Source organism: Mangifera indica, chromosome 9, assembly GCF_011075055.1.
Source record: "Mangifera indica cultivar Alphonso chromosome 9, CATAS_Mindica_2.1, whole genome shotgun sequence".
Taxonomy (NCBI): domain Eukaryota; kingdom Viridiplantae; phylum Streptophyta; class Magnoliopsida; order Sapindales; family Anacardiaceae; genus Mangifera; species Mangifera indica.
Window position 1 is genome coordinate 10,727,257 of NC_058145.1, and position 13,412 is coordinate 10,740,668.

At 34.1% G+C, this 13,412-nt stretch overlaps 1 protein-coding gene and 1 pseudogene across 2 annotated transcripts; both read left to right on the forward strand.

Moving 5' to 3' along the window:
• The first annotated feature begins 969 nt into the window (after nt 1-969).
• Nucleotides 970-6,711, forward strand: LOC123225224 (copper-transporting ATPase HMA4-like). 2 transcript variants are annotated; one of them, XM_044649132.1, is made up of 9 exons: nt 970-1,148; nt 1,805-2,093; nt 2,490-3,235; nt 3,377-3,848; nt 3,937-4,104; nt 4,359-4,613; nt 5,202-5,324; nt 5,549-6,034; nt 6,125-6,711. In XM_044649132.1, the coding sequence occupies exons 2-9, from the start codon at nt 1,815-1,817 to the stop codon at nt 6,515-6,517; spliced, it is 2,922 nt and encodes a 973-aa protein (XP_044505067.1). In that variant the 5' UTR covers nt 970-1,148; nt 1,805-1,814; the 3' UTR covers nt 6,518-6,711. The 2 variants fall into 2 exon arrangements, with proteins under 2 accessions (XP_044505067.1, XP_044505069.1); XM_044649134.1 differs by having other exon boundaries at nt 1,809-2,093.
• Nucleotides 6,712-9,356: 2,645 nt separating this feature from the next.
• LOC123226483 lies at nt 9,357-11,103 on the forward strand (annotated as a pseudogene).
• Nucleotides 11,104-13,412: the final 2,309 nt, after the last annotated feature.

Sequence of the window (13,412 nt, forward strand, 5' to 3'; positions counted from 1 at the left end):
ATGTGGTATGGGATCACTCAAATTAAAAATAGGTTATTACATTTTACTTTTCAGGAATATTCAAATATTTATTCACATTTAAAACGTTAATATTTTTTGCAAGATTGGTTATGTGCACTTTACATTATATTTCAAAACAATTTCGTAACCTTTGTGAACAAATTTTAATATAACAAAGAGAACAAAAATTTTAATATAATATGTTAAAAAATACTTTTGTGAAAAAATATCAATTAACCCCAATCCCTGAAAGTGGGAACTGTTCATTAGCCTCCATTATATATATTAAAATTCTAAAACACCCTTAAACTTTTTTGAATTTCTATAATCTCAATTTTTTTTCGAATTTCCAGTAACCCCTAAGAAAATTTTAAAAAACCTCAATTTTTTCAAAAATTATCATTACAATTATACAACAAAAATTCCCTTGATTATAGGAACGGGGAAGAAAGGGTGAGAATAAAAAGAAAGAAAAACAAGAGGTTTCTTATAATTTAGATATTTAAAATGTTATTTTTATTTTTTTGACAATATAAAATTATATGATAATTTTAAAAAATAAAATAGTAATTTTATTGTTTAATATCATTATTTTATTAATAAAGTTTAAATTTAGATGAAAATATTATTTATAATTAATTTTAGATAAAAAAGTACTATTTTATTATCGAGGAGCGGAAAAGGGTTTTAAGTCAAATATTAAGTGGGACATGTTATTCACTCATTAATTAATTCCCTTCATTCCACTAACTCTCACGTCACGCCACAGTTGGTAGGCCGTGGGCCCAACCAACGCCCAAACCCATCGAAAATGAGAATCAGAAGTCAATGGAATCAACGTGGTACGATCGTAATTTCCATTTTCGTTAAGTGGTGGGAACCGTTACCGATTCAAAAATTCAAAAGGTTATAAAACCACCGGATACAAATCTTTCGGGCGCACTAGTCTGTAGGTTCTTATCGTCTCATCTCTCTAGTCTCCTCTTAAAACGCCGTCACTGCTTCCTCTCGAATTTGTAATTTCTTAGATTTCGTAAATCCTGAGGTATCATTTGACGCGAAGCCCTGACTTTCTGCTTTTGCTTTTTTGTTTTATTGTGCGGTTCTGGTTTTTCATCACGTGATTATCGATAGCGACTTGACTAAAGGTACGTGTTTTGGTTTTTTGTACTCGGGAATATTTTTAAGTGTTTGTTCTTGAAATATGTGTAGCGGTTTGTTTGTGAAGCTACGTGGTCAAGGCGAGGAGGATGTTGTACTTGATTATGTTGATTCGTTTGTTTGAGACAAAAAAAAAATAAAAATGAAGAGCTGTGTTAGTTTGATATGCCTTTTTGATGTTATTGAGCTGGTGAAGTCGCTTTATTAATCTGTTGTGAGTTGATATGTGAATTAGTTTTTACTTTGGTTGGTTTATGCCTTCATTTTCGAAAGATTTTGATTATGTAAATGTATATATGAATCTTTTTACATAGGGGCATACTTTTTTTTTTTTAATTTGGAGCAAAAAATCTGCATATTCTTTGGTCAAGAAGTTAAGCTAAACTTTTGTCTGAGTCTAGATGAGGATTTAAGAAAAAATAATTTGCATGTTGTAGGAGAGAAGAATCCTCCCTTTATTAATAGATGTACACAAACGATTAAATTTTTGCAGCTCAAATGCTATTCTTGGTCTTTACTTTTATCAGCTTAAGCATTTAAATGTGAAGCGATTACTTAAAAATTGGCGAGTTTGAGTATAACTGTAGTACTTGCTGATATGAAATGTAAATAGTAAAGATTTTGAACTTTTTTGTTGTTTAAGATAGACGGACATGATTTCCGTGAAGGAAAAAATGGAAGTTAAAAGGAGGGATCATCTGAAGAAACCCTTATTGCAGCATGTAAATGGAGTTGCAAATGACATCCCCCAACAGATTAATGATGGAGGTAAGAAATTTAGGACGGTAAAGTTCAAAATACGGGAGATCAAGTGTGCTTCTTGTTCAGCATCTATTGAATCTGTGCTGTTGAAACTTAATGGGGTTGAGAGTGCCATGGTGTCACCCCTTGATGGCCAGGCTGCAGTTAAATATGTTCCCGAGCTTGTTACTGTGAGTGTATTCAAGAATTGATTTAACATTTATTTATGTTTTACTAGTATCTATATTGTATACAAAGGATGAATCTCTGTTAAAAGGGGCAAAAATTATTTAACTATATCTCAAATTAGCCTCAAATTTTTATTCACATTGTAATGTGTTTGTGTCTGAAATATATGGTTTGGAAAAGTATGAAAGGAAATGTTCCAGCCTGAAGCCTCCTGAATTACATGGGTATGAAGATTATCTTTGATAAATGAATTTTATGATGTTAGAAAATTTCTTTCTTCTTAAATCTATGGTATGTGCTTGTGCCAGGTTTCACATATTCTGGCATGTTTAAATCTAAGGTTTGCTTTCTCTTCCCGTGCTTGGAGATCTGATTTTTTTTTTTTTAATGTTTCTCAGGTGAAACAAATTAAGGAAACCATTGAAGAAGCAGGTTTCCCTGTTGATGATTTTCCAGAACAAGACATAGCAGTATGCCGCCTCAAGATTAAAGGAATGATGTGTACCAGCTGCTCTGAGTCTGTAGAATGTGCCCTTCAAATGGTAGATGGAGTGAAAAGGGCTGTGGTTGGTATAGCTCTTGAAGAAGCAAAGGTTCATTTTGATCCAAATGTCACTAATACTGACCGTATCATTGAGGCAATAAAAGATGCTGGATTTGGAGCTGATTTGATTAATTCTGGCAATGATGCAAACAAAGTGCATTTAAAACTTGAAGGAGTTAAGTCACAGGAAGATTCTAACTTTATTCAGACCTTTCTTGAGTCAGTTGAAGGTGTAAATCATGTTGAAATGGATATGGAAGAAAATAAGGTGACAGTTAGCTATGACCCTGAACTCACTGGCCCAAGATCTATTATACGGTGCATTAATGGAGATTCCCATGGCCCTAACATTTATCGTGCAAGCTTATACATTCCTTCAAGACAAAGAGAAGCAGAGCGGCGGAAAGAAACTCGGATGTACAAGAACCAATTCTTGCTAAGCTGCTTGTTTACCATCCCTGTTTTTCTGTTTTCAATGGTACTTCCAATGCTTCCTACTTATGGTGGCTGGCTAGACTACAAGGTTCATAACATGCTCACTATTGGGATGCTCTTAAGATGGATCCTCTGCACACCAGTGCAGTTTGTTGTTGGCCGCAGGTACTAAGTTAATTTTTTAATATGCAATCTTCTCTTCAATGATACTTTGTTTGCTACAATATGAGCATTTATATTTTTGAAAAGTAATTTGTCAGATAATTTGTGAGACAATTAATATTTTGGCTTGGTTGTCTTTGTCAGGTTCTATGTGGGATCATATCGTGCATTGAGACGAAAATCTGCTAATATGGATGTTCTGGTCGCACTTGGCACTAACGTTGCTTATTTTTACTCTATATATATAGCAATGAAAGCATTGACTTCAGATATATTTGAAGGGCAAGATTTCTTTGAGACTAGTGCCATGTTGATATCCTTTATTCTCTTAGGGAAATATTTGGAGGTTGTTGCCAAAGGGAAAACATCAGATGCTTTAGCAAAGCTGACAGAACTTGCCCCTGATACAGCTCATCTTTTAACATTAGATGATGAAGGAACTGTCATTTCAGAGATGGAAATCAGTACTCAGCTGATACAGAGGAATGATATAATCAAGGTTCTACCGGGAGAAAAAGTTCCAGTGGATGGGATAGTTATCGATGGTCAAAGTCATGTGAATGAGAGTATGATTACTGGAGAGGCAAAGCCTGTTTCTAAAAAACCCAATGATACGGTATGAATGGTTTTGCATTTAAATTTTAATATATGTGGCACTATAAGATGCTGAATGAAGGCTCTAACTTTTTCTATGTAATTAATAGGTTATTGGTGGGACCATGAATGAGAATGGTTGCTTACTGGTTAAGGCTACTCATGTTGGGTCAGAGACGGCTCTTTCTCAAATTGTTCAACTTGTAGAAGCTGCTCAGCTTTCCAGAGCACCTGTTCAGAAACTAGCCGATCAGATCTCAAAGTTTTTCGTCCCAACAGTGAGTTTTTTGTGTCCTCCGTCATTCTACTTGGTGTTGAATTTTCTAATTTTTTCTGCTTCATATAATTGTCACAATTGTGAAAAAGATGAATTTGTTTGAAACTCTTATGATCCATGCTTGAACATGGAGTTTGGTTTGGTTTAGCTGCAAATGAACCAATCAGAACCACCTACACAAAATGCAGGTCCTTTACAGCTGATTTTTGCCACTGCTTATCAACTCAATCATTTTGTTTTTTAACCCCATATCAGGTTGTTGTTGCAGCATTTATTACATGGCTCGGATGGTTCATCCCTGGCGTGGCCGGACTTTACCCAAAACATTGGATTCCAAAAGTCATGGATGAGTTTGAGCTTGCTCTACAGTTTGGTATTTCAGTATTGGTGGTTGCTTGCCCATGTGCTCTTGGACTGGCAACCCCAACTGCTCTCATGGTTGCCACAGGGAAGGGTGCTTCTCAAGGTGTGCTTATCAAGGGAGGAATTGCACTTGAAAAGGCACACAAGGTATGACTATCGTTCTCTCATAGCAGCTCCATAAGTAGAATTTTGGTTCGATTATGAATTGTGTCCACCTGTGGCTTTACACAGTAAGGTTCTATCTGCTGGCCAGTATTACCTGAAATGTACACTTACATGTAACAGAGATACATAATGAAATTCCCAGATTGTGTAGTCTCATTCTATTGATCAGATTCTTCTATAACATAACGTATTCAGTTCATGATCATGATAAAATATGTGATTGATTCGACAACACTGGTTCACTTTTGCTAAACGCAATTGAGATTGCCATATCTCCATTGAAAACAGATGTAAGTCATTTCTTTTATATTTCATTTAAATATTTTTTCACTAGAGCATACATTTTGAATGTTGCTGAACATTATCTTTGCATTAGTTTTCTACAATCATATACTCATTAGGGTGATGTATTAGTCATTCATTAGCACTATTTTACTTCTTTTCCTTCTACCCTCTGGCATGTACAAATGAAAGTATGAAACCTTGGTCGTGAGAGTTTAACTTGATTAATGTTTCAAGTTGGCGTCGAGGTGACTGCATTTGTTATAGTATCTTCTGTTAATCCTGCAGGTAAAGACAGTTGTCTTTGATAAGACAGGGACACTGACAGTTGGGAAGCCTGAAGTAGTCAGTGCAGTGCTCTTTTCTCATTTTTCAATGGAGGAGTTCTGCAACATGATCACTGCTGCTGAGGTACTGATATATGTTTAGACTGCCTCAATAATTAAAATGCATTTCGGTGGAATTTAAGTTGGTTGAAACACTCCCGTGCCAATTTTACCTAATTTGAACGCTTGAAATAAATTTTGCATCTGTAACGTAGCGATGATGAATGGGTTTCAAAGTTGCCCGACGTGGTGTATGCTCATGCATTTACATATAATTTTTATCAACACTTTTATTTATAACTTGTTCAGGCAAATAGCGAACATCCAATAGCGAAAGCTGTGGTGAAGCATGCAAAGAAGCTGAGTCAGAAGTTTGCCTCCCATACTAAACTGGTTAACGAGGCTAAGGACTTTGAGGTGCATACTGGAGCTGGTGTAAGTGGAAAAGTTGGTGACAAAAGAATTTTAGTTGGAAACAAGAGGCTCATGCAGGCGTTTCATGTCCCTGTTGAATCTGCGGTGGAGAACTATATTTTGGAAAACGAGCAACTGGCCCGAACTTGCGTTTTAGTTGCCATTGATGGAAAAATTGCTGGAGCTTTTGCCGTAACTGATCCCGTGAAGCCTGAGGCCCGGGTTGTTGTATCTTATCTCCATTCAATGGGCATTACAAGCATCATGGTAACTGGTGATAATTGGGCCACGGCTACTGCCATAGCAAAAGAGGCTGGAATAGAGAAGGTAGTTGCTGAGACAGACCCAATTGGAAAAGCTGATAAGATAAAAGAATTACAGGTAAAACTTTTGGACATGACTATAACTGCATGGTGCTTTATAAACAATTTATACATCCCTTTTGTTTTCTTGAATTGGCAATGGATGCAGTTAAAAGGGATGACGGTGGCTATGGTGGGAGATGGAATAAACGACTCCCCAGCTTTAGTTGCAGCTGATGTAGGGATGGCAATAGGTGCAGGGACAGACGTAGCAATAGAAGCAGCGGATATAGTTCTCATCAAAAGCAACTTAGAAGACGTAATCACAGCGATAGATCTTTCAAGAAAGACCATTTCTCGAATTCGTCTCAACTACGTTTGGGCACTTGGTTATAACATTCTCGCCATGCCTATTGCCGCCGGAATTCTCTACCCCTTCACTGGAATCCGACTACCACCATGGCTGGCCGGGGCTTCCATGGCAGCTTCATCGCTAAGTGTGGTTTGTTCCTCTCTCTTATTGCAGTCTTATAAGAAACCATTGCATATTAAAGCCTCTTAAGGGACGGTAGTTCACTAGTACCAAATGATAATGATAATTTATAGAATTTGCTGTAAATTTGTAGGGTAAATGACATATGATGATTGAAATATGAAAAATTAAGTAAAGAAGGGAGGGGGAGTTGTAAAATAGTGTTAGACATGGTCAATTTAACTTTTTTCATTTTAATACAACTTTCTCATTTCATTCTCTTATATATTGATTTTTTTGTCTTTCAGTTATTGTATTTTATTTATGAGTAGTATTATGTTTATAATTTTATACATAAAATTTAATTATATGATAACATATTAACGTTTATACAGTTTTATCTATGTAATACATTAATGAAACAATAGTGTTATTTTGATTTTTTCACTTTGATCGGGTGAATTTTTGTCCTTTATAATAATTGTGAGAAACCCTATTGAATCTAAGGAGGGTTAATTTTTTTTTTTAACGTTTGAAGAGGATAAATTTAATAAAACTATATGCATAATTTTTATACATAAACAATAATGTGTCATTATCTGATTGAGTATTATTTTATTTTTAATTTTCATCTATAACTATATAATAATATATTATTGTGTGTATATAAAATTATACACATAGTATTACTCGGGAAATTTAACATTTTATTTTAGAGCACATTTATGATTTGTAAATAATTTGAAACTATGTTTGGTATGGTATTGAAAATCTCTGGACTAAACAATGCAAAATTGAGAAAACAACTTTTATATATGAGCAATACGTGACATATGGATGAAACTGTTCATATATAAATAGCCTTAAATTTAGTGTTTAGGATTTTTTTTTTTTTTTCATGTGTCTGATGCATATGTTGGGTTGGTTTTTGATATTGTTTAGATAATTTTACCATGTGGATAACACATAGTGAGAGGGGTTTTTTTTTTTTTTTTAAAACACGTGTTGTATTGGCGTTGTGTAATATGCATGATAAATCTTTTTTATATTTTTCAATTTAGGGGTTACTGATGTTAGGTAATTGATGTTTCTCATTTTTGGGTTTTTCAAGTATATTTTTCAAATTTTTAATCTATTTTTTAACAATAAAATATATAAATATATAGATATTATGAAAATAATATTGCTTCTAGGCATTAAATGTCTCTTAAGAAACCATTTGATTTAATTTTTTTTCTATACATATAAAAATCAATAATGCAAGTGATTAAATATCTCTCGATATCATATTAGAATTTCAGATTACGTTGGAGTTTGCAAGGATAAAAGGATCTTTGATTTCTTCAAATTCACAACAAATCTCTAAATTTTTTTTTTTCATTTAAAAATTTCCAAATTAACACTTCTTTAACATAATTAATATATTAAGTATAAAGAATGGCAATTCAACCTTCAAATTTAATAGTTTGGCTTGTTTTTTTCGAGATATACAGAGATTAGAACTAAGATGTGAATAATTAAAATCTTTACAATCGTAGATAAAAGATATATCTCCACTTATTTTCTTTTTGATACGTTCATTCATTTCTTTGTTTATCTCTTTCCCAATATATCTTTAAACTCTTAAAATTAACTCACCCTTAAAAGTTTAAATTATAATGAATGTATTTTGAATAAATATTTCATTTTCTTTCAATAGCCATAGAAGGGGAAGGAGAGGACAATTTTTTATATTGAGAGGGGGACAAGACAAAAACAGAGAAAGATCTCTTTTATGAATACAGAGATAAAAATTAAGATGTCAATCCCACTCTGTTCTATTGTCATCTTGATATTATAAATGTTAACATTCGTTTTATTTCATTTTACCTTAAGATATTCAAGTGAAAAAATGCTTAAATAATTTTTAAAACATCAAATTTTTCTCAAAATGACCAAAATCCTTATGAAAATAACACAAAAAACCCCATGATCAAATCCTTTTGAGATATATTAATTTAAATATGATTTAATAAAATATTTATTAATATACAATTTTCTTTCATAAAATCAATTAATTCTTTTACATATTTTTACTATAAAACTCCATGCAAAAGTAGCCATGGTAACCCAAGTCTCTCTCACTCTTCTTCTCTTGGAATCGCAACTTTTGAGCAACCAAAGCAAGGGAAAGCCACTTCAAAATCAAAAGGCTATTAGTCATATTTAAGATTAATCATTAATGAATCTCCTTGTCTGGTTTCGTGGATTCTGCAGCGACCGGATCGCTCGGTCTTCTAGTGATATACGTGTTAGCTCGCGTAGCTCTTCTTTTGGTCTTGCTCTTTTTTCGCCTTATCAGTTGTTCCATTCACCTCTTCTTTTCTTATTTCTGTTCTTCTTATAAACCCTCTTCTTCTTTCTCATTTTCTCCCTTTCACCTTCGCCTTTCAGGTTAGTTTCATTCATTGTTTCTTCCATATATATAATAAATGTCAATTAAATGTAATAACTTGGTGAATTTTTGGCAATAATTCTTGTTATATTCATTATTTAATAATGACTGTAGGGGGAAGGATAGACTTTAAGATCGATTATTTTTATAATCTGAAAAAATAGATATATTGTATTTTTGTTGAACACATTCCTCTAAAATGGAGAAGTTTCTTCAAGTAATGTTAAATTTTTATTTTCACGACATTCAGTTTATAATAACAATTACAAATTGGTGATGGTTTTTTGAATTTTCAGCACTTTATGTGGAATCATTTTTAAGCACTAATTTTAGGGTCAAGAGTAGATGATATAAAAGAATTACAGACTTTTGTTGTCTTATATTAAACTTCTTAGGTTCATGTTTTTTTCAATACATTCTTCTTCGCTATGCAATCCAACGCACTCTAAACTTTCTGTTTTCTTTTTTTATTGTGCGATTGTTTAATTAGGTTAATAATTTGTTAGAAGTAATGGCTGAGAGGCAGCAGCAGCCAAGCGTTGCAGAGAAGACAGTAGGACAGCTCTATCTCGGTTCCACTCTATCCCAAGATGTTCATCAAAGCCGCTGTGGGGGGTTTCAGCATCCGGCGGCGATGCAAAGAAGGCGCTTAACATATGTAAACTATTGCAATTCAACATTGCAACAACGTCCCATCTCACTTATTTCTTCACCTGTAATGCCAGCCAGTACTTGTACAAGGCTCCAAAGAGATAGGCTTCACCAGTTATCGCCCTTGATTTTCTCATGGGTGGAGTCTCTGCAGCGGTGTCTAAGACTGCTGCTGCTCCTATCGAACGTGTTAAGCTGTTGATTCAAAACCAGGATGAGATGATCAAGGCCGGCCGCCTCTCAAAACCTTACAGTGGAATTTGTGAATGTTTCAGCCGTACTATCAAGGAAGAGGGCGTGATTGCTTTGTGGAGAGGCAACACAGCTAATGTCATCCGTTATTTCCCCACTCAGGTTTGCCATTTTTTCATTTAGCAATGCTGTGCGCACCGTACATAAATCGATATCAAGTGTGTACTCGGAATCATTAATCATTTAATTATGTATATCAAATATATACCTATTTATATACTCAAATTGGATGTGGATAATTTATTGTTTTTCATTTGATATAACAACTTTGAGATAAAGAGGCTATTTTGTGGTTTTATCCCCCGATTCCTTCCTGCAGGCCTTGAATTTTGCATTCAAGGACTACTTCAAGAGGCTGTTTAACTTCAGGAAGGATCGTGATGGTTACTGGAAGTGGTTTGCAGGTAACTTGGGATCTGGTGGTGCTGCTGGTGCATCTTCCATGTTCTTCGTCTACTCCTTGGATTATGCTCGAACCCTCCCGTCTTGCCAATGATGCCAAGGCCGCCAAGCAGGGCGGAGGAAGGCAGTTCAATGGACTGGTCGTGGCTTCAATAATTCATGTGTTGGCATCATTGTGTATCGCGGCCTCTACTTTGGCATGTATGATTCATTGAAGCCAGTTAACCTCACCGGGAAGTTACAGGTTCGTAAATTGCACAATAAGAAAACTGAAATTAGTGAAAGAACAATTAACAGACGGATAATATCGGATATTATAAGTAATATTTTTTTATAATTTTAGTAATTAATTATTAATATTTTTATTAAAATTAAATAAATTTATAATTTCATAAGGAATACGGCCGTTCAAAATTTATTTTCCCTTGTTAAAATGTTTTAATGATGAAAAATCTTATATTTCCTTTTTGTTATGGCTTTTTAGTTAGAAATATTGTTGATGGGAATAAAAGCATTTTTCCACTTGTTTTGTAGTGTTGGTTGATTTAAGCTCCAATGAATTTTATTTTTTTTTAGTTTGTACTAAAATTAACATGAGACCATCTCCATTTTCAATGATTTCAGGATAGTTTCTTTGCAAGCTTTGCTCTTGGATGGGTTATAACTAACGGCGCAGGCCTTGCCTCGTACCCCATAGACACAATTCGAAGAAGAATGATGATGACATCAGGAGAAGCTGTTAAGTAAAAGAGTTCAATGGATGCATTTAATCAGATTCTTAAGAATGAGGGTGCTAATTCTCTCTTTAAAGGCGCAGGCGCCAACATTCTTCGTGCCATTGCAGGTGCTGGTGTGCTTGCTGGCTATGACAAACTTCAAGTGATTGTGTTTGGAAAGAAGTATGGTTCCGGGGGAGCCTAATTGAGACACTAATTAAGTCATAGAAGTATGAATTTCTTTTTTTAAGATAGTAGTCTTGGCATATTGGTGGGTTGCATACAGATACTATGGATATCAGCCTCAAAAAGGGTATAGATTTTAGATTTTTACAGACAGACTAGACATAAACGCAGGTATCCACGGGTAACCAATTATTTTTTCCTCACTCATCATCTTCTTCCGCTTCAATATCAAACTTATAAGACCTTTACCTACCATAATACATAGCACAAATTTCACATCTGCTCTTTTCCTTGGATGTGAATTGGATTTAAATCCACCCTAAAATTGAATTAACAAAACAAACCCATTAATAAAATTTGCTAGTTTCAATCACTCCAACTGTATAAAATTGAAACAGATTTTGATTTTTAATCCTCACTGTTGCTAACTAATTATTCTTTAAACCAACTAATAATATTATATAATGAAAAATGCTCCACACACCAAGCCACCACAAAACAAATTAAAAAATAAACTCTTTCATTCATATAAATTCACCTTTCATTTTCTTGAATTTTAAGAGCACTTAATGAGAAACTTTATTGTGTTGAAACATAATTTGAAGAATGTGAACCCCAAACACTTTGTTGTAGATTTCCATTCCTAAGACATATTTCTTTTTGTGCCTAGTGCTCAAATTCTTAGAAAATATAGTAGATAGACTTATAATCGGAGGTGGATTTTCATTCATCCATGGAAGACTTATTCTCTCTATAGAGTACTTGATAAGATAAAACCACAACAAATATTGAAAGATTGTTGTTTTTTCTATACTTTATCGATTAATTCACTTGTGAAAAGATAAGTTTTTCTACAAATAATTGCATTAGAATAACAAGAACAAAGAGATAAATAAAAAATCAATATTAGAGTATAATCCACGGGTTCGCCTGTACTAATAGAGCTAGGTATAGTTTCAAAAAAAATTTTACTAATATAAATCAATTTATTTTTTATCTGCACATGTTTTACTTATACTTGTTTATACTCGACTTATACCCAATCCACCTACCCTTTTGCTAGATCTACAAGATAGATTAACGAGACTAAAAAATGTTGTGCTAATAAAGTATAAAGGTTCAAGTCCACTTCAAAGAAAAATATTTGAAGCAGTTTGATGGGAACTCTTGGATTAAATTTAGCCTTGATGATTGACTTTAGAGCACTTGTTGATCTAACAAGTTTAATTGGTGTAATCCCAATAGTCATGCAATGACTTGACAATGCTACTCCAGTGACATCCCTAAAGACACTTGTTCTGCTACAAGTAACTCAAAAGAACTCCCATGCTTCTTGAACTAATTCTTTATCACTCTCAAAGGGAAGATGACAAGCACCCTCTATAGCGAAGGGTTTGTCCCTTGTCTAATGTGTAGTTATAACTCACGTAAAGGACCTATCGTGCCTCATCATAGTGTAGATGTTCAAAGTGCAAACTTGAACTCATGGGATGATGATGTTGACCTATGATGGTACAACACAACTTGATGAGGTTAATCGATGTACATGACATTTCACATGTATGGGAAATCCCCAACTTACTAAAAATAACTTATTCTAGGGCAAAATCAACCATGGTGGATCCTCTCCATATCATGTGGATCTTAATCCATCACCCAAAGATATCTCCCAAGAGTAAAATAATCGTAAGCGTCATGACAAGAATGTCAACCATCAACATACAAAAGAAAACTCACTCACTCCCTAAGGGATTTGTTCATTCATCTTATGAAGAATTAAGGTTAGTATTTGACATAATAGCTCGCCTTGATGAACAAGCTCAAAGATTTGAGCTAAGGGATTACTTGACTATCTGTCGTGCTCGCCCAAGGCATTTAGAGGATATCCCCTTTATCTTTTATCAAATGAGCTTTGGAATACTTAGCTACTCAAGAGAATGAGCCAAAGGCCATACTGCATTCTTTTTGTAGGTTTGTTATGCACCTTTATCAAAAGGATTTAAGATGTCATCTATCAATCTCTTCAATGGAACTAGAGATACTCAAGATCATTTAGATGCTTTCAATGAACTAATGGAGCTTTACCACATCTTTGACCTTACCCAATGTCGGTGCTTAACAATCACACTTACGGGAAGAAAGAAGAGAGGATTAAAAAATTTACCCTCTGGTTTAATCACATCATGGAAGCAATTGAATGTCTTATTCATGTGATAGTTCCAAGAGACTAAACGCTCTATAATTCTTATAAGTCATCTTGGGAATATTTAGCATGAGAATGGTGAAACCTTGAAAGCCTACTTAGAATAGTTCAATAGTGAACTTTCTAAGGTAGGAACTATTT

Coding starts and splice junctions, on each gene's coding strand:
- LOC123225224 (XM_044649132.1), top strand. CDS start 1,815: ATGATTTCCGTGAAGGAAAAAATGGAAGTTAAAAGGAGGGATCATCTG. Junction 3,849..3,936: donor CTAAAAAACCCAATGATACG/GTATGAATGGTT, acceptor TGTAATTAATAG/GTTATTGGTGGGACCATGAA. Junction 4,614..5,201: donor CACTTGAAAAGGCACACAAG/GTATGACTATCG, acceptor TTAATCCTGCAG/GTAAAGACAGTTGTCTTTGA.